Source organism: Mauremys mutica, chromosome 7, assembly GCF_020497125.1.
Source record: "Mauremys mutica isolate MM-2020 ecotype Southern chromosome 7, ASM2049712v1, whole genome shotgun sequence".
In the NCBI taxonomy this organism is placed as follows: Eukaryota; Metazoa; Chordata; order Testudines; family Geoemydidae; genus Mauremys; species Mauremys mutica.
Genome location: NC_059078.1, coordinates 102,380,436 through 102,402,568, shown reverse-complemented (window position 1 = coordinate 102,402,568; position 22,133 = coordinate 102,380,436). Strand labels below are relative to the sequence as shown.

The 22,133-nt window shown below is 41.2% G+C and overlaps 1 protein-coding gene across 9 annotated transcripts in view; it reads left to right on the top strand.

Moving 5' to 3' along the window:
• Positions 1 to 22,133, top strand: part of LRRC27 (leucine rich repeat containing 27) — a 66,885-nt gene that overhangs the window by 4,180 nt on the left and 40,572 nt on the right. For 6 of the 9 annotated variants that reach the window (XM_045024433.1, XM_045024430.1, XM_045024431.1 and 3 more), the window contains 2 exons: positions 1,086 to 1,235; positions 3,668 to 3,726. In XM_045024433.1, coding sequence (XP_044880368.1) covers positions 1,086 to 1,235; positions 3,668 to 3,726 — 209 coding nt within the window. The remainder of the gene's footprint in view (positions 1 to 1,085; positions 1,236 to 3,667; positions 3,727 to 22,133) is intronic. The other 3 variants (XM_045024435.1, XM_045024437.1, XM_045024436.1) reach the window with 1 other exon arrangement.

Below are 22,133 nucleotides of genomic sequence, written 5' to 3'. Positions count from 1 at the left end.
ATGGTGAGACATAAGAGTACTGTGGAGCAGGGACACAAAAATAAACCTGACAGCTAGATACTGAAATGAATGATTACGGTGGCAGGAAGTCATGAGTGCAGTGAGAATACCATTGTAGTAGTTCCATGTATGAGATAACTAGTGTGATACCTTGTCACTTGCTGAGGTATTAGTGGTGGAAAAGGCCAAAGACCACAGTTTGGGCAATATTAAACCAATGAAATTGGCATGAACAAAAAACTAAATTCATCTCTGTATTAAAAGAAACATTGGGCTAAATAAGAGTTTGCTTATTATGGTCAAAAAGGAATCCTAGCTTCCACACTGTAGTTATTGGGGAAAAGGCAACTTCTGAAAATAGTGAGATGTTGGAGAATTTTCCAAAGGGAAAATATAGTTTCGTGGCTTTTTTGTTTAAACAAGATGCTTAATGGTATTTTAACATAATTTATTGTATGTGATTTATATAGCATTATATCATCAATTTATGATCCGAAAAATGAGTCGATGAATCTGAAAATTGTCAAGTTTTGTACCTTTTTTAAATTATAACTTTTTTAAAAAGACAGGATTAATAGTATTTTCTGTCATGTAAATTTGCCATGCATCAGTGTACACATCTCCGTTTGAGTCTTGAGATTAGTAAACTCTCTGTATGTGCATGTATCTTTATATAAGTAATATACCACGCACTAGTGCTAACTTTTCAAAAACTCCCAGCATAAAACATTCAGAGATATTACTGTGCATTCCACTGCATTAGTAGTGTTTCATTTAATCCTTACCCCATATTAGAGTAGAGTTTGTTGTAATTATTGTTGCTGATCGGTGCCAGAGTACACCAAACCCTTAGGGTGTCAATAGTGTGCCAGATGTACCACGACATGGAGGCAAGCAGTGTAGGGGCTTCAACAGCTAGTCCTGGCAGGTCACAACAACCACTGAGACACATGGTTATGGGAAAGGTTATTTTACTGGAAACTTGAAAAGATTCCAATTTCCCATTAAATTTTCTCTGTGATTTACAAAGATGGCTTTAAAGTTTGCTTTCACAATTTTTGTTCCTTTTTTTCTCATTTTTCAAGAATATCAGGCTTTGATTTACTACTTTTGTTGGAGGATTATTTATTGGAGGTTATCTGGATGACATGCATAGAGAAGTCACATGAGACTGTAATCTCAGCTGTTGCTCTGCATGCCCCAATTGAGAGGCGAGGGTATGCTGAGTGGATCCAGTAAGTGAAACTCTCATCTTTGGGAAGAGTAGCTGCAGGAAAGGCCACTGTAGGAGCAGGAGGGAAGATTTTATCCTTCACTAACCCTTTGGGCTTCCCATGCTCACAGTCCATTTATTCAGGGCTATGTGCAGTAGCTAGTGTTTGAGATTAAGAAATAATACAGCAATCTAGAAAGAATAAATACAGTGAAATACTGTAGCTTTTAGATTATCATACTGAATGACTTAAAAAAAACCTGGTAAAATTTAAAGCAAGTATGACAGTTTCTCATATTACTTTGTATGTTGCATATGTCAGTGAGGCAGATCAATCACTGAAAGGTAATGGTTTAGAGGGAGATAATATTGCATGTATGAACAATAAAGTGGAGGATTAAAAATTATAATGATTTCAATTTATAAATATTAACACCAAGCAGTTCATTTACTACCATTTCACTAAAAATCTGTGTGACCAAAACCAATTTTAGATTTAGTTTTTAGTTTTCACAGTGTAAAAACTAATAATTTCATCAACACTTTATGGATGTATTCAGCCCTTCCATTGGGTCCAGGATCTTCTCAACTCGCAAAATCTGGCTTTATGTTGTGAGGGAGTTCAATTTTTTTCATCTCACAAGGAGCAGAGAACCTCAGAAATCAATTAAACAAAGTGTAAACCAAAAGTGATACTAATTATCCTTGTGACCATGCATCACAAAACCAGGCCTTATAGTAAATCCTTAAGACTTGGCGGCCGTTTTAATTTCAAAGAGAATGCTGTCTCTAACCTGTTATATAACATCTTTTGATGATAACATTGAGGAATTTTCACATATAAAAAAATTAAGCTTCTAGTTTAAGCTAACAAGCTTGGAAGTGCATACCAAAATCAAACAGATGTTACATATGGATGGATTCAGGGTGCACCCTTTCATGTGCCAGCTATGGACTGGTAACAGACCTTCCATCCTAGAGAGAGATATGAAAATGTGTTCTCTTTAAGATACTTTAATGCAAGGCATGGTATAGCTGTTATATTCTCAAGTGAGGTATGTTACACATAGCACCACTTAATGATGAATGGTATAATATACTTAGCGACTGAACAATATAATACAGTTTAGCATTTCATTACACACCGTATTGTCTTCTGTTATAAGAGTTTTGATTTTTTTGTTTGTTTAATTGATTTCATTATGTTTCCTGGATTAAGTTGTAACACTGACCTTTTAATGTTGTTTTAAGAAATTAATTATTTTTATTTTCGAAAGTGGGAGCGTCTTGCATGGTTAAACTGAGGTTGGGTCAAATACTGCCAATGATTCTGGATGCCGTATCACAAGCTCATTGTTTTCCATATTTGATGGGAAATATGGAAAACAACTATATCCATGTAATTGTATTCTGTTCTGTTCTAATCATTTTAATGGATTCATACATACTAAGGAAGTCTATTTCTGATCCAAAGCATACTGGTGCCAGTCGGAGTCTTTACATTATCTTTAGTGGGTTTTGGATTAGGCCCTGAGTGAATAATCATAGGAAATCATGGATCAGTTAGGAGTACAGTACGTGATTGTCTTTAACTGAACTGAATATGCTGATTAAACAAAATAATGCGTAAAAGGGTATGATATGTACAAGTTTTAATTTATTTTTCTTTAAAATTAAGGGACTCCAAAAATGCATATGATAAATTAAAACTTTTTTAAAAGAGATAAACAAAGGTGGTGTTGAAACCACCAAACTTCTTTTTGTTTTGTCGTATCTTAACAATATAATTTAGTTCTATCATTTCCATTCATCAGACTTCAAAAGAAATTACTTCCATGTTTCAGAAACTGTTTTTATCAAATTTCTGGTGTCAATTTTGTAAGGGAAAACCCACTGAAAATAGAGTACTGATAATGCCTTGTCTTTTTGAAAAAAAAGTAGTCTAAGAAACTTAGTTTTGTTTGTATATAATATCTAAGTTAAAAGAATGTTATTAAGGTTGCAAAGTCAAGCACTCAGACGTTAGGAAACACCAGTATTAAGGTTGCCTGTACGTGTCTGTTTAAATTTTGGCAAAGTTATAACCCAATTGAAAACCACATCTTATTATGGAAGTGTCAGACAACCTTAATAGTAGGTGGCGCTACCAATAATAATCAGTTTAAAAAAAAAAAGCAGGAAACAACATAAAATATTGAAATGGTATGCAACAATAGCTTACATTTGAAAGCAGACATCAGGCCATGAGACCTTGAACCACTGAGATACACAAGCCATGGTTGAGCATTGATGTATCTATGGGGAAGTATCCCATTTCCTTCAGATATCATTAGTGTGGTAGAAAACAAAGGCAAGAAAAATTAACAAACAAAAAAAAGTGACCTGTTTTTGTGTTTTAACAATGCACTTTAATTTTGTTTTTACAATTGTTACTATTTTTGTTTTATTACAAAGGCAATTGAAAACTTTACTTTTAGAAAGAAATCCTATAAAAAGGCTGCCAGTGGAGCTTGGTAAGTACTTAATTTTTTCCCCCAGAAGTCCTAGCAGACTTTGACTTTTTCCATGTAATGCTCTAGTCAAGATTAATACTGTATAGCAAAGTAGCTAAATATAACCAATGTTAGCTTCTTGTTTTATAGCAAATATTTGTTGCACAGAAATTTAATGATGACAAATACATTTTCAAAAGTGACCTCTAAAATTGTACCCACAAAATTGCATGTCCAAAGATCCTATACAAACTGAGTAATTATATATCTACCTAACTTGCATCATCAAAAAAATGGGTAAAGTGACCTGGAATGCTTTTAGATGAACAGTTGGACTGAAGAATCTTAACAGAATGAGAGAGTTTGAAATTTAAGCAAGTATATTCTTTGAAAGCTACATTTATCACATATGAAATATTTCTGTATATATGGATTCAGTAATTTAGCATGGCTTAACATACAGAAACCAAAAACACTAAACCATGTAAAATATGTATTATATGTGTAACCCTTCTGCCCATCAGAGTTGGCAGCAACAAGTGCTGAGTTCAGTATCTAGGGGTTCCTTTTCAATAACACAAAGCAAAACCAGCTCAAGCCCCCACCCAGTGACCTGGGACAATTACATACCACCCCTCTGGGCGCAGGGGTGGCAGGTTTGTAGAAATTTTGGTGGTGCCCAGAACCCACCCCTGCCCAAACTCCGCCCCACCCAAACTCTGCTCCCCACCTGCCCAAGGCTAAGGGAGGGAGTTTGGGTACGGGAGGAGGTCTGGACTGCAGACCCTAGACTGGGGCAGGGGATTGGGGTGCAGGGTGCAGGCTCTGGAAGGGAGTTTGGGGATGGAAGGGGGTGCAGCGGTGAGCGCTGTGGGGTGTAGATGCAGATGAGGGGTTTGGGGTGTGGGAGGGGCTCAGGGCAAGAGAAGGGGTGTGGGGGTGAGGGCTCTGTCTGGGGTTGGGGGTATTGGGGTTTTAGAGAGGCTCAGGGCTGGGGCAGAGGGTTGAGGACTCTGGCTGGGACTGGGGATAAGGTGTTTGGGGTGCTGGAGGGGCTCAGGGCTAGGGTTGAGGGTGCAGTGGGGGGATGAAAGCTCTGGCTGGGCTCTGGAGTGGGCTCTGGGGTAGGGCAGGGCTGGAGATGAGTTTGGGGTGCAGGCAGGCTGCTGCGGGACAGGGGCCAGAGAGGACGACTCCCCCCAACCCTTTCCCTGCCAGCAGCAGCAAGCTCTGGGGGAGGAGTCCCCCCCTTTCCCGCCCCCCCAGCAGCACACTCACTGCATGTGCTCCTAGGGCTCCCTCACCTCCCCTGTGGTGGGTGCCAGGGGGTGCTGTATGCGCCTTCTCCCCGCTGTTGCCCCTGACGGCAGCCTCACTGGGGGTGAGGGATGGGGCTGCCTCCTTGCCCAACATGGGGCAGGAGCAGTGACTGTGAGGGGGCTGTGCTGCTGGAGGGCCCTTCCAGAAAAGGGAAGGGTCTGAGGTGGAAGGGCAGGCTCAGTCAGTCTGCCCTGGCAGTTGAGATGGGGGCACTAGGACCCTATGGCAGCAGTTGCTGCAGGGAGGCAGCATGGAGCTGTACGGAAGAGACAGTGACTCTCTGCTCCGGGGCCCCGGAAAGGCAAGCGAGAGGTGGGGGCAGCCAGAGGGGGCCAGGGGACACTCAGGGGAGGTGCAGGAGGTGGGGTTGCCCCAAATATTGGTGGAGCTGGGCTCCTGGGCTCTGAATATTGCTGGGGCCCAGGCACCATGGGGGAATATAACTCGCCGCCTATGCCTGGGCGCCTCTAAGAGGCAATACTTCCCCTCTCGCAAGCACAGAATCTGAGTGTAGCAAAAGCCTTTTAATAAAGGAGGGAAACAATGCAGCATTATTTTGGGGAAACACCACAAACAGGATTCATAACACAAACCATGAGCAAAAGACCCACCCCCAAGTAAGTTTGTCAGTGTCCTTTTCCCCTCAGGGTCTTAAGTCCAGCAACCCAAAAGTCACCCAATCCACAATTGCTGTCCTTGGTCAGTGCAGCCCCAGAATTCAGAAGTTCATCTGCAGAGTTCACCTCCCAGCCTGGATGTAAGCAGCGGGAGATATGGAGGCACCTTACTCTGCTGCTCAACTCCTCAATGGCTGATTGCCTCCCCTCTCCACCAGACACCCAGCTGGACACACCACTCCACTAGCCTCTCTGCTAGCCGTGCTTCTCCACCAGCTGTCCTGCTAGCCACTCACCAATATGTCTTCAGGCCTCCCCTACTTAACACAGCTCTCAGTGATTTCAGCTGTTAGTAGGGGAGCCTCATTGCTGGTGCACCTGGATAGTCTTCTTGCATCAGAACCACTAGCCCACAGTAGTTGTAATGCTTAGACCTAGGTATCAGTGATTCAGCTCTGCAGCATGTAATAAGATTTCTAATTGAATCAAACTTAGTTCCATTATTACACAGTGACAAAAGGCAGGTTCAAAGGGGTGTTTAGGGCCCTACAACTCCCTGTCCCCAACCTCTTTCAATTCACTGGGCTTTGGAACCCAGGTCCCTTGCCTAGTGAGTGCTGCTTAGTTGAGGGTGAGTCCCTCAGTCATAAAATGCCAAGTACAGTTCTACTGTCCTTGAGTCACATAACCAGTATAACAACACTTTATTACTCCTGCTCCAATAACAAAGAGACTGGGAATCCCACAGCAGCCAAAGTGACCATTTGGGCAAGCAGTCCCATCAGCTAGGCAGGATGGGTGTGCCCATGCAAACGAAATCAGCCCCTGAAGTCCTTTTCCGCAGCTCACCACCAGATGTCAGGGGAGAGCTCATTCAGACTCTGCTTACATATGCATGACAAATGTATTGGCTTCCACTGTCTAGCTAGTGTGATTTGTATGAAATAGCATTTCTTTGGTGGGAATATTTTGGCTATGCAGATAATAGTAGGCCCAATATTCATATTTCACTTCAAGTATTCCACTTCCATTAGTACTTGCTTAGCAGCCATGTTGAAATGTCATTTCAAGATATGTTGTCTCTTGGATATGTTAGTTTAAATGATATTTCTACATTAGCAAATCATCACTTTTGTAGATGACATGCAATTTGTATAACTACTGTATCCAAGAAAGAAGTTCTGGAAATAATGATCAGTGCAGTGGGGCAGGCGGGGGTTCACCTTCCTCCACAGTGTGGGGCACGGGTCACTTGCTGGAGGATTCTCTGCACCTTGAACTCTTTAAACCACAAGTTGAGGACTTCAGTAGCTCAGACATAGGTCAGGGGTTTGTTATAGGAGTGGGTGGGTGACTGGCCTGCATTGTGCAGGAGGTCAGACTAGAAGATCATAATGGTCCCTGTGATATTAAAGTCTAACCTCTTGCACAATGCAGGCCATAGAATGTCCCACCCCAGTACCTGCGTATAAGGTGTACATTTTTAACAGAGAGTAATTAACCATTGGAACAATATTGTGTTGGATTTTTTGTCACTGACTATGACGGGTTGGACCCCCTTCTGGGATGCTACCTGATGTACTGGGATTTCACTGAGCCTCTCCTGCTCCACCAGCTTGGGTTCCCACTTCCTGTTTCGCTGAATTAGGCTCTCCGGCCTCTTGCAGCACACACACACAGGTAGGGCCATACTCAGCTGCAGCCATAAACTGCAGTGGCTCTGTGTGAGAGGACTCCTCCAGCACTCACGCGCACACCCCTTTTGGGAGATAAACCCAAAATAATACTGTCTTGCAAAAAAATCTGCACAGCGCGAGTCCATAAAAAATCTGCCTTCTTCCTCAATATGAAGAGAGATGTGCATGACTTCTCCCCCCCATTAGAAATTACATAAACTGGGTTTAATAATAAACAAAATAAGTTTATTAGCTACAAAAGGTAGATTTAAAGTGTTTAAAGGGATAGAAAACACAACAAAGCAGTAAATAGTAAATAAATTAGGAAATAAACAAAAGCCACAAACTGAGCTTAACACACTAGATAGGTAGGAAACAAATTAGCAAATTCTCATCCTGAGTGATAAACAGACTGGCAGATTTTTAAGGTACAAGTTGCCTTGGCTTTCTCACACAGGCTAAAAATCCTTCCAGCCTGGGACCATCACTTCCCACAGTTCAGTCTTTGTTCCTCAGGTGTTTTCAGGTGTGTTGTTATAGGGAGAGGGAGCGGGGTGGCCCCCACATTTTGTCATTGTCCCTCTCATATCTTTCCCGCACTTGCTAGAAAGCTTTTTTTGCTGTGACCTGGATCAAACAGTTTCCATTGTGTAGAGCTATCTCTGAGAGGTTTCTATTGCACACAGTTCCTGGGGTAATCCTTATGCTTGTGTGCATTCCTTCAATAAGCCACTAACATTGCTTGGCCTCATCCAGTGTAGCACATTTGAAATACAGAAACATGGTCGATATTCCCAGTTTAGATGCAAAAAATGATATGTGCATACAAATTAGATAAACACAGTCCATAAATCACAACCTTTCCAATGATACCTTACATGAGCCATCTTGCATAAAGTACATTTCAGTTATGTCATATCCATATCAATAAAGTATATGGAACATAATGTCACACTGACCATTTAAAAATCAAAATTGGATGTTTTTCTAAAAGATATACTCTAAGAATTATTTTGGGGAAGTCCTATAGCCTGTGTTATATCAGATGTCAAGATGATCACAGTGATCCCTTCTGGCCTTGGAATTTGTGAAACTGCATGTCAGTGAATATTCCTAGTTTTAGAGAAACACATTAATTAACCCACTTTTTAACACTTTTTCTCTTTTAATTTTGCTTTGGCATGGGGGTAGATTAGATGATCTAATAGGTCTTTTCTGGCTCTAATTTTTATAATTCTGTTTCTCCTGTGTATATATAGAGACAAGCATCATCAAATTACAGTGGTCTCCAACAAAATTAAAAAAGTAGATTCCATTCTTCTGGTACAGAAGATATCAGTTCTTATGAATCATTCTAATCACTTCTGCTTAAAGATAGATTTGATTTCTCAGTACTAAACTAACCCAAATAGACTTTCATAAATTACATTTTCAACACTAAAAAAACAGGAGTACTTGTGGCACCTTAGAGACTAACAAATTTATTTGAGCATAAACTTTCGTGGGCTACAGTTACACGAAAGCTTATGCTCAAATAAATTTGTCAGTCTCTAAAATAAGGTGCCAGAAGTACTCCTGTTCTTTTTGCGGATACAGACTAACACGGCTGCCACTCTGAAACCTGACATTTTCAACACTGTTTTTTTTTTATGACAATATTGTTGCTTCACTTCTACATTCTATATTATGATTATTTTAAGTAGTTTTCTAATCTGTAAATCATAACTATATGGAAAGGCATTTGGGTAATTGTAGTTCATTCAGCAAATTTTGATTTTTTTTTAGATAGATATATAAAATGAGAGAGACAAGGTGGGTGAGGTAGTATCTTTTATTGGACCACCTTTGGTTGGTGGAAAGGACATGCTTTCAAGCTTCACAGAGCTCTTCCTCAGGTTTGGAGAGGGTAATCAGAGCGTCCAAGCTAAATACAAGGTGAGACAGGTTGTTGTAGAAGACCACTTAAAATGATGTGAGCAATTAGCACCTCTGCAGTTGAAGGGCAATGGAGGATTAGTAGGCAGCAAGGTGTGTTACAAATTGTTGTAATAGGCCATAAAACCAGTATCTCTTAAGCCATTGTTTGTAGTGTCTAGCAGAGTTATGAATTTAAATTTCCTGGCTTGTCTTTTGAAAGTGTGATACAGTTTTCTGTTGAGGATGAGAACTGAGAGGTCAGATATGGAGTGATCGCTTTGTGAAAGGTGTTTGCCCAGGAGTGATAGGGTATTTTTGTCTTTTATCATATTTCTCTGTGAGTTCATTTGAAAGAGTAGTGATTATGTGGTTTCACCCACATAGTTGTTATTGGGACATTTGATGCACTGGATGAGGTACACATGTTCTGACAGGCATGTGTAGGACCCCTGGATTTTGAAAGGTGTGTTGCAGGGGGTTTTCATCTTAGCTGTGGAGATATGTCTTCAGGTTTTGCATCTATTGTTCTGGCAGGGCCTGGTGCCACTTTGAATTGGTGCATCTTGGTCTGTGGGGAGCTTGCTTCTAATGATGAGCTTGATGAGGATAGGGGATTGTTCTGAAGGCCAGAAGTGGGGTTCAGGAAAGATTTCTTTTAGGATGTGGTCCCCATTAAGTATAGTTTGTAATTGTTTGATGATACCCCAAGTGAGGTAGTAGGGGACAACTAGTTGTGTGTGGTCCTTGAGGGCTTTTCCCCACCCCTGTATTGAAGCACCTTCTCCTGGGGTATTGGGTGGCCCATTCCATGATGTGTTCTACATCTTTGCTGGAGTGTCCTGGTTTACTGAACACAGTTTTAAGTGTGTTAAGATGTGTATTCTGGACTGTCTCCTTGGAATGTGTTCTGTGGTATCTGATGGTAACAGATTTCTTAGTGTGTTTGGGGTGATTATTGGATCTGTGAAGATAAGTGTGGTGATCTGTGGTGGTGGTGATCCATGATTCTTGTCATTAGTTATCTGTAGGGTCCCATGATTCAAACTGATTGTGCTGTCCAGGTATTTGATACTGGTGTGGGAGTTCTAGAGTTTGATGGCTGGGTGGTGGTTGAAATTATGGTGTAAATTTATGAGGGAGTTTAGGTCATCTGTCCAGAGAACAAAAATTCTTCCAGAAATTCTTCCTTGAGGTGACTCATAAAGAGAGTGGCATATTGGGTAGTCATCCTAGTGCCAATGTGTAGTAGAAAGAGAGCCTGAGACATGACGCCTTGGATCAGAGGCCCGGTATGAGGCCTGAGGTCTGCACTAAAGTAGTGGTCAAGCCCTGCTAATATAAAGCAAAGTTAGCAAAATTCAAATTGTGAGCAGAAGTCAGGCTCTGTCTGCGTGCAGCTCACCAAATCTGTCAAGAACAGGGCTGGTATTGCAAAAACCTACACATTCCTGAGAAGTGCTAGGTACAGGACACTCACACAAACACATTCCAGAAGGGTGGTCCCAGAACACCCTGATGCCAAGTATGGTACACACACATTCCCCAAAGATAACAGGAACACGTTGACCTCTCTTAAAGATAAGGTCAGGATGCCAGTGTAATGGATAAAGATGTTTTGATCGAGCCAATGTGTACAAGGTAAGGTGTGTTAACAAACCATGTCAGGGGGCAGTAACTAACTATGTCAGAGGAGCAATACGTAATTTGTTCGTATTGGTGTATAAAATAAAGTCTCAGAGAGAGTGTCTTTGTCTAGCCTAGGGGGCAGTGGAAAGTCCTGCTACTGTCTGAGCTGGTCCATTGTAACGGGCGTACATGTGTTACTGGTCCTGTGAAGTCTACAGGATACTAGAAACTGTGCTTTGTTGACAATAAACCTGGCTGCGTGTCTTCGATACTGAAACTGAGTCTTGGGTCTTTTGGGCAGTTCGACTGAAGCCTGTTGTCTGAGCTATCTGGCCAGAGCCAGTGCAGTACACAGAGGGAACACATACACAGCCAACATCTGATGGCACCATGGTTTGGACAAAGTGTTTACTATTAAATGTAAAGTTGTTATGGATGAGGATGAAATGGATGAGTTTGTCAACGTGTTTGGGGTATTGAAGGCAGGCAATGATGCTGTCATGGTGTATATGGAGGTGATATTGATGGTGTTCTGAGGGAGGTTGTTAAAGGTGCAGAGTTTCTGGGGGAAGTTGGTTGTGTCCTGGAGTAAACTGGCCTTTTGGGTGGTGACTGGTTTGAGTATGAGTCCTAATATTCTTTCAGTAAGAGTACCATGGGGCAGATATGCTGGGTCTGCCTGAGTTCTCTTGTTTGTGTATCTTGTATGCTATCGAATGAACTCTCACAGAATAATAATAAAAGACTTTATCACCTATGGGCAGACACTTTTCACAAAGTGATTGCTCCATATCTAGTCTCTCAGTCCTTGTCCTCAAAGGAAACCAGCACAACTCCTTCAAAAGACACTAAAAACCAGGTACCAGAGACATTGGTTTTTTTTAGCCTGCGGTGGGGTGGCTGCCCACTGGTAGGTAAGGGATAAAGCCACCCTGGGGAGGCTGCCAGGAGGCAGCCAATGAAGAAAAAGCTTATAGTGTCAGCCAGTCAGGAGAAGCTTTATTGGAACATCTCATCAGGGCCAGGCTGGCCCATATAAGAAGGGGCTGCTGAGCAGTGGAGGAGGGCAGTAGGGAGTCTCTCTGTGGAAGGCAAGGGAGGAGGACTGGCTGCCTGAAGAAGTGCCATAGAGCAGTGCTGGTCAGGGGCAGCAGAGTGTGAGGGTAAGCTGCTGGCTGACCACTGCCAGGCTGGAGTCTTGCTACAGGGGCTGAGAGGGTGCTAGGGCTACAGTAGAAGTGGCCCAGGGAAAATAGGAAGCAGGTTGGAGGAGGGCAGTAGATGGCTGCTGGCTATAGGGTCCCTGGCTCAGGACCCAGAGTAGTGGGCAGGCCTGGGTGCCCCCCGCAGCCCACTTGCCAATGAAGAGAGTGGCCAGTATCTAGACTGCAGTTTGCCACTACCCAGAAGAGGACACTGTGGTCTGGGGAGTGACGCGGGTCCAAAGCATGGAGACAGCAGTGAGGGCAGGTGTGACACCACTAGCTGAAGGTGGATTGGAAAGGGCAAGAGCTAATTCCCAGGACGGCCAGCAGGAGGCGCTGTGGTGGTGAGTCCCACTTTGTCACATGGCCCATTACAACAATTTGTAACACACCCTGCTGCCTACTGACTCTCCACTGTCCTATGACTGCAGAGGTGTTAATTGTCCACTTCATTTTAAGTGGTCTCCTGTAACATGTGTGAACCATTCTTAACAATCTGTCCCATCTTGTATTTAGCTTGGACAACTCTGGTTACCTTCCCCAGACCTGAGAATGAGCTCTGTGAAGCTTGAAAACTTGTCCTTTCCATCAGCCGAAGAAAGTCCAATAAAAGTTACTACCTCTCCCACCTTGTCACGCTCTTATTCTGGGACCAAAACAGCTACAACAGCAATGCAAACAGAAATATAAAATGTTTTCTATTCTTTAAATCTCAGTATTACTTATCAGTGCAGTATTGAAGGCAGTCATTATGGTTGCTTAGGGCTTTGGGAATGCTTGTTTGTTAGAGAAACAGAAATGCAGATATTTCAGCTGTTTGGGATATATTTTTTCACAAAGCCAACAGCACAACAGTGTTTAGTCTTTGTGCACTAAATGTTTTATACACTTTTGTTAATTATTTCTCACACTTATGACATACCACTGAATATTTGTATTTTAATTTACATTACAGTATATTAATTGGTAGTATCCATTGTAATACTACAACATTAAAGACTTGCATTTATTAGATGGCAGGCAACTCTAGTATAAAAATATAGTTTTTGATAAACCTGTGTGTTATAAAATTCTAATTTCTTACTAGTACTGAATGTTATGGTATCTTTTTGACAACTACGAATATTTTATTATGGAAATATTCCTTGACAAATATGACTATGGATGGATTCTGCCTAGATAATGTTGTCTATCTTATGCACTGATGATAACAGACACCAGGTACCATCTGGTGAAAACTGTATTCGGAGATGGTGCATTAAATCTTTTTTTGTTTTGTTTTTTTCTGCTGCTAAATGGGTATCACTAGTCATTTTATACAGTCTGTTTCAAGCTAGAATAGATAGAATACTTATGTAACTGTAGCTTTAGGCTGATGTAAACAGTATGTCTCTTCTCAAAATCATTAGAATGCAGCAGGTAAATAAGGATACAGTGAACAACTCAGTTTTGGATGATATTTACGTAGCAGCAGGAGACAGTTATGTGCCATTTTCTCTTACTTTAAAAATGTGTCAAAAAAGCTAACAGAATGTTGGGAATCATTAAGAAAGGGATAGATAATAAGACATAAAATATCATATTGCCTCTATATAAATCCCTGGTACGCCCACATCTTGAATACTGCATGCAGATGTGGTCGCCCCATCCCAAAAAACATATATTGGAATTGGAAAAGGTTCAGAAAAGGGCAACAAAAATGATTAAGGGTACGGAACAGCTTCCATATGTGGAGAGATTAATAAGACTGGGACATTTCATCTTGGAAAAGAGATGACTAAGGGGGGATATGATAGAGGTCTATAAAATCATGACTGGTGTGGAGAAAGTGAAAAAGGAAGTATTATTTACTCCTTCTCATAATACAAGAACTAGGGGTCACCACATGAAATTAATAAGCGGCAAGTTTAAAACAAACAAAAGGAAGTATTTCTTCACACAAGGCACAATCAACCTGTGGAACTCCTTGCCAGAGGATGTTGTGAAAGTCAAGACACTAACAGAGTTAAAAAAAGAACTAGGTAAGTTCATGGGGGATAGGTCATTCAATGGCTATTAGCCAGGATTGGTGTCCCTAGCCTCTGTTTGCCAGAAGCTCAGACCGGGCAACAGGGGATGGATCACTTGATGATTTCCTGTTCTGTTCATTCCCTCTGGGGCACCTGGCATTGGCCACTGTTGGAAGACATGATACTGTTGGAAGGCTAGATGGACCATTCGTCTGACCCAGTATGGCCATTCTTATGTTCTTATGAGTTTCCTGACCTGTTTTTCTTTTGGTATTCTTTTTGAGAGTGTTAGACCTCCTTTTGCACTGTTGTATTGTAAAGTGAGGATCCATTTCCATAAGAAATGAGCTATGGTCTCATAAGGAAAACAGGGTTAATCCTAGGAAGTACTTCGATGGGGCACTTCTAAGGAATTCTCAGGCCAGGTTTATACTAAAAAGTTAAATCAACCCAGCTGTGTCACTCAAGGGTGTGAAAAATCCATTCCCCTGAGCAACATGGTTAAGCTGACCCTAACCCCAAGTATAGACATTGCTAGGGTGACCACCTAGCTACTGCCTCTTGGGGAGGTGGATTAATTACAGTAACAGGAGAACCCCTCCCATCACTGTGGTGAGTGGCTATGCTGAAGTGCTACAGCAGTGCAGCTGCAGCATTGCAGCTTTGTCGCTGTAGTGGTTTAAGTGTAGACACAGCCTTAATGGTGCTGCAGGAAGTGGTTTTGATTCAGTACCCTCTGAATCAATACACAGTGTTAGTGGGCACTCTGCTGCTGGAGTTGCCATGTGTTGAATTAGAACCAAGGACCTGACTATTCCCATTACACTCAAAGGGAATGTCTACACTTCAAGTGAAGATGTGGCATGGGTAGGTATACCCATGTTAGCTTTAATCTAGCAAACATTGGTGACAATAGTAGTGTAGACATGGCAGCATGGGCTAGCAACCACAGTCCATACCGTGATACTCATGCTCCCTGGCAGGCTTGTATTTGAGTAGTTAACCCATGCTGAAACCTGTGTTGCATGTCTTTGCTATTGTTACCCATTCTAGTTTGATTAAAGCTAGCATGGGTATGCCTACTTGTGCTACAATCAATCACACCTTCATTTGCAGTGTAGACATACCTAAAGGTGCTCAAGAACCCTAGCCAAAATTCTATTGGCTAATTAAATTCTTCTTATCATAAACTCTCCTGTAATCTCAGATGGATAAGTTATTGTCCATTTTCTGTTCTGAATGGTTTTATTGAATTGTTATGAAGCATTGCATTCCACTCAGAGGTAATGTATTTGCAATTGACCACTCAATATCATAGAAGTCCAGCCCCCTGTGCTGAGTGAAGACCAAGAAAACCTACACTATTCCTGACAGATGTTTGTCCAGCCTGTTCTTAAAAACCTCCAATGATGGGATTCCACAACCTTCCTTGGGAAGCCTATTCCAGAGCTTCATTACCCTTATAGTTAGAAAGTTGTTTCCTGATATTTACGTAAATCTCCGTTGCTGCAGAATAACCCCATTACTCCTTGTGCTGGAGTGGACATGGAGAACCTTCAGTGGACATGGAGAACAATTGATCACCATCCTCTTTATAACATCCCTTAACATATTTGAAGACTGTTATAAGAAGACGGACAGGAGACCTGAGCTCAAGACTAAACATGCCCAATTTTTTCAACCTTTCCTTGTAGGACGTTTTCTAAACTTCTTTTGTCATTTTTGTTGCTCTCCTCTGGATTCTCTCCAATTTGACCATACCTTTCCTAAAGCATGGCAACAAAATCGGGCACAGTACTCGAGCTGAGACCTCACCCAGTGCCAAATAGAGCAGGACAATTACTTCCGATGTCTTTCATACAACACTCCTGTTAATATACCCCAGAATGATATTAGCCTTTTTCACATTGTTGACTCATCTTCAATTTATGATCCACTGTAACCCCCAGATCATTTTCAGCAGTACTGACACCTGCCCAGTTATTCCCCATTTTGTAGTTGTGCATTTAATTTTTTTCTTTCTAAGTCAAATACTTTGCATTTATCTTTATTGAATTTCATCTTGTTGACTTCAGACCAATTCTCCAGTTTGTCAAGGTAGTTTTGAATTCTAATCCTGTCCTCTAGAGTGCTTGCAACCCCTCCTAGCTTGATGCCATTTACAGGTTTAATAAGTGTACTTTTCACTCCATTATCCAAGTCACTAATGAAAATATTGAACAGTACCAAACCCAAGACTGACCCTTGTGAGATCCTACTACATACACCTTCCCAGTTTGACAGCAAACTGTTGATAACCCACTCTTTGAGTACAGTCTTTCAACAAGTTGTGCACCAGTTGTGCACTGTGTCCTTATTATAATTTCTTCTAGACCACATTTCCCTAGTTTGCTTATGAGAATGTCTTCTGGTGCTGTGTCAGAAATCTTTTTAAAATCAAGATGTATTACATCTGCTTCCCCATTATCCAGTAACCCTGTCAAAGAAGGAAATTAGATTGATTTGGCAAGATATGTTCTTGACAAATCCTTGCTGGTTATTCCTTATTACCCTATTGGAGTTATCATGGATAGTACTCTTCAAACATCTGCTCAATGTGCAGTGGCAGTCAAAAAAGCTAACAGAAAGTTGGGAACCATTAGGAAAGGGATAGATAGTAAGACAGAAAATATCATAATTCCACTGTATAAATCAATGATATGCTCACACCTTGAATACTGCGTGTGGTTCTGGTTACCCCATCTCTAAAAAGATATATTAGGATTGGAAAAGGCATGAAGAAAGGCAACAAAAATGATTAGAGAGTGTGGAACAGCTTCCTATGAGGAGAGATTAAAAAGATTGGGATTGTTCAACTTAGAAAAGAGATAATGGAGGGGGAATATGATGGAGGTTTATAAAATCATGAATGCTGTGGAGAAAGTGAATAAGAAAGTGTTATTTACCCCTTCACTTAACACAATAACCAGGGATTACCCAATGAAATTAATAGATAGCAGATTTAAAACAAACATAAGGAAGTACTTCTTCACACAACACACAGTTAACCTGTGGAACTAATTGCCAGGGGATGTTGTTTAACTGGGTTAAAAAAGGAATTAGATAAGTTTATGGAAGATAGGTCCATCAATGGCTATTAGTCAAGATGGTCAGGGAGGCACCCCCATGCTCTGGATGTCCATTAACCTCTGACTGCCAGTAGCTGAGACTGGATGACGGGATGGATCACTTGATAATTACCCTATTCTGTTCATCCCCTCAAAAGTGGGATACTGAGCTAGATAGACCATTGGTTTGATCAGTATGACCATTCATATATTTTTATTATTCTCTTACAAATTGATTGCTTCATAATTTGTTTCAGTATCTTTCAAAGTATCAAAGTTAAGCGGACTGGTCTGTAATTCTCTGGATCCTCTTTGTTCCCCTTTTTAAAGAAAGGCATTATGTTTGCCCTTCTCCAGTCCTCTGTGACCTCACCTGTCCTCCACAAATTCTCAAAGATAATTGCTATCACTTCTGAGATTGCTTCAGCTAGTTCCTTAAATTCCCTAGAATGAATTTTGTCAATCCCTGCTAACTGCAAGATATCTAATTTATCTAAATATTCTTTAACCTGTTCTTTCCCTATTTTGGCTTGCATTTCTTTCCTCTTATTGTTTAATATTATTTGTTTTGTGTATTTGATCACTATTAACCTTTTTAGTGAAGACTGAAGCAAAATGGGCATTAAACACCTCTGCCTTCTTGATGTCATCAGTTATTAGCTCGCTTTCCCTTCTAAGTAAAAGATCTACACTTCCTGCATCTTTCTCATTCCTACTGTATTTAAAGAACCTTTTTTATTGCCTTTTATGTTCCTTGCTAGGTGTAACTCATTTTGTGCCTTAACCATTCTGATTTTGTCCCTATATGCTTGTGCGGTTCTTTTGTACTCCTCTTAAGTAATTTGTCCATGTTTCCAAATTTTGTAGGATTCCTTTTTGATTTTCAGGTCATTAAAGAGCTCCTGATACAGTCATATTGGCTTCTTACTATTCTTCCTGTTGTTTCTTCACATTGGGCTCATTTGCAGTTTTTCCTTTGATATTGTCTCCTTGAGAAACTGACAGCTTTCTTGAGCTCCTTTTTCCCTTTGATTTTCTTCCCCTGGAACCTAGTTCTCTGAGTTTATTGAAGTCTGCTTTTTTTTAAGTCCATTGTCCTTTCTGCTGCTCTTACTCCTTCGTTTCCTTAGAATCATGAAATCTATCATTTCATGATCACTTTCATTCACCCTGCTTTCCACCTTCATATTTACTACCAATTCCTCCCTGTTGATCGGAATCAAGTCTAAAATGGCTGTCCCCTGAGTTACTTCCTCCATCTTCTGAAATAAAAAGTTGTCGCTAATACATTCCAAGAACTTTGCATTTATCTTTATTGAATTTCATCTTGTTGACCTCAGACCAATTCTCCAGTTTGTATGGGTCCTGGGTTCACCTATGAGGGTGCCTCAAGCCTCCACCCTAGGAAACTCCTCCTATTGCAGCGAACAGCCTGTGACTTGGGAAAATATTCATCACCCAGTCTCACACAGAGCCGTGTCAGCCAGAGCACAGTAAAATAAAATAGCTATTACAATTCCCAAAGTAATAAAACAATAACCTGGGTTTTATTAGGTATGGGGACCTCAAGATAGGGAAGAATGGAAAAGCAGATTAGAAGAATAAAAGACAAAAACAATACAAACACAACAGGGGTGTTCTAACAAAGTCTCCACACCAACTTTGGGAAGATCATCTTTGCAGCTCTTTGGTCTGGATTCAAATGTACAGTTAGGCTGGCTCTTGGGTAGCCTGACTGTGGCTCTCTCCTCAGCCTTCTAGGTTTCCAGTCTTTGCAGAGATGACACTGCCCTATGTCCCAGAAATCTCCAAAGGGCTCAAAATTTTCACTTGGGTAGGAATGTTCACCCTGGCTGTGATGCTTCTGTCTCTGCTACACTCCAAACACAATGAAAACAGAAAGTAAAACCACACCCTTTGTCTCTGAGTTCTGGTTTCTGATTGCTTCTGGTAGTGTTGCAAGCTAGTTCTATCTCTGCCTTTGGCAGTAGGCAATCTGTGAAATTAAGTCCTGAACCTCTCTAGTTGTTGTTGCTGTAGTCATGGAGGTGTCCCCTAGAAATTCAGTGTGGTCTTTCAGGAGCACCGTCTCTAAAGGGGTTACATGTACTGATACTTCCAGTTCTTTCTGTTTATTCCCCACAGTCCTTGTATTAGTGTATAGATATTTCCAGTGTTGAGTGGATTCACCCACTCATTTCCCTCTTGTTGCTTTTCTGACCCTATTGTAATTAGTATGTAAAGCACTTGCTGATTAAATTCCACCTCCATAGAAAACACAGCTGCCAAAAGATTTTTTCTTGCCTACCACTTGGATCAAGTCATTTCTCTTTTCAGATCCTTTTACTGACTACCCGTCATCTTTCTTATTAATTTTGCACCTGAACCTCATCTTCATGGCCATGCATAACTTCACCCTACACTTGTATCTTTAATCTTGTTTCCAGCTACTTCCCCTCAAAGCCCCTTTGCAGTTCCCAAGCCTGAGATTCACTTAGGGCCCAATACCGTTAATCTTTCTCAATGGCATCTCAGTGGCATTTTATTCTGCAAGTAGTGCTGTTGAGTTCAGTGGACCTGCTCTCAAAGTAAAGTACTTCTCAAGACCAAGAAGAGCGGCTGAATTGCTTGCTTAGGTTTGAAGAGGGTGGAAGAAGAAAACTTTCTTCATGCCAAAAAATGTGCTTGGAACAACCTCCATGTGCCAATTGATTACTCTCTCTCTCTTCATTCAAAATTTACCTAAGAACTTTACTTCTTTCAGGAGACCTATCAATTCTAATCTTACATTGCTTTTTTCCACAGGCTTATGCCATCAGCAAAGTGGGGACATAAGCATCCCATAAGTTTACTCCACCCTGAGTTCTGGAAGGAAGAAAGGATTCCTCACCACACCCTATGCTCATGAAGAATCCCAGTGCTTAGCCCAGTTTCTCATTTTTTATCCTGTTATTTTCATCCTTTTTTTTTTTATATATTTTTCTTTTTCCTGTGTGAGAGCTGTTGTCAATATTGCTGTAATTGGCATTTCTAGGGGAGTGATGTCAGTACAATTGTTAATCATGTTACAAAGTTTGTTTTGCAACATTTCTTTCAACTTTTAATTACTAATAATTTGGAATCAAATAATTGTGCTATAAATAATATGGTTGTCATTCCTGCAAGTAAGGTTTGACTGAAAACATTTTTAAAGTACTACTTTATAGAGTAATGAGTAAAGAATAAAATAAGCTCACAGAGAATATTAAGTACTATGCCTTTACAAATCAAGACAAAATAAATTGATGTTCAGTCAAGCCGTGAATGAAATTTTTAAAGTGCCATTCTCTCAAGGCAGTGTGAAAAATCTATTCTCAGTGACTAGACTCAAGATCTCATTTTTCACATTGTGCTTCCAAATATTTTAACTAGTAACCTAAAATCAATCATGCCATGCCAAAATATTTGTTGTCATAAGTAAAATTTCTTTTAGAAATTGAATAAACTTTGTTTTATAAAATATGTACATCATAGGTTTTAATTCTGAGGTTTGTTTTTAATCCATAAAAAAATATAAATTCCACTATTATTAATGACCTGACTTAGAATATGATTTCATTCTGCAGGTCCAATTAATAGGGAAATATTTGTTCGGATCACTTATTTTGCTTTTACTAATTCAGGCCTTGTGGTGGAGTGGGGATAGAGGTGTGTCAAATATCCTTGCAGCTTACATTGCATATTTGGCAGCTGTCCCCAGCTCAACCACAGCATTAAGGACACTTGTCAGGAAGCAGGGTAGTGCACAGTTGACAATGTATGATGCACCGCTAATTCCAGTTCTAACACAGTGGTTCTTTCCATGGCTGTCTGTCATGTGCTGCCTGCACTGTTGCTTAAAAGCAAGGTAGAAGACTTAGGCATGCAAGCAGGATGCATACATTTACTGGACCCTCTCCGGAGGTAAAGCTGTATGTGGCATCTATCTCCTGTCAGTGGGGAGGGACACATCTATCTGCTTTTGCAAGAATAGTGCAAAGTATTTTAGGAGTGATAGGATGGTAAATGGAAAGAAGTGGAGTGACAAAGGGTATGGCTACATTTGAGATTTGCAGCGCTGGTGGAGGCTTTCCAGCGCTGCAATTAGTAAGTGTCCACACCTGCAGGGCACATCCAGCGCTGCAACTCCCTGGCTGCAGCGCTGGCCGTACACCTGGGTCTGCATGGGGAATAAGCATTGCAGCGCTGGTGATCCAGCGCTGCTCATCAAGTGTGGACACACACCAGCGCTTTAATTGGCCTCCAGGGTATTAGGAGATATCCCAGAATGCTTTTAACTAAATTACTCTTTTTGTTTTGTTATGCAGCCTCTCTTTGTTTTGTTATGAACGAGCTCCGCGCGGAGCTCCGTTGCCGCTGCTGCTTATCTAAAAAACAAACAGAGCTCCTGTTTGCTGTGATCATCTGTACCTGGCTGTAAACAATCAAATGAGAGGCAGGCAGGGAGTGAATGAAACAGCGGGGAGTCGTGTTGGCTGCAGGCTGTTTGCAATTAAGAGTTAAGACTAAGGGGTCGGAAACATGTTCCGATTTTTCAAGGCAGGAAGCTAAACACACAGTGTTGGCTCCAAAAATCCCCTCTCTCTCTCTCCCCCCGCTCCCTGTCACACTAGACCCCACTCCACCCCATCTTTTGAAAAGCACGTTGCGGCCACTTGAACGCTGGGATAGCTGCCCATAATGCATCACTCCCAACAGCGCTGCAAATGCTGCAAATGTGGCCACACACCAGCGCTGGTAGCTGTGAGTGTGGCCACACACCAGCGCTGTTCCTACACAGCTGGATGACCAGCGCTGCAAACCGTAAGTGTAGCCATACCCAAAGATTGAGAGAGAAGGAATGCAGAGCAAAGTACCAAAAAAAAATTGATGGATGAAATTAGATGAATGGGGGGCAAGGAATTAAAAAAAA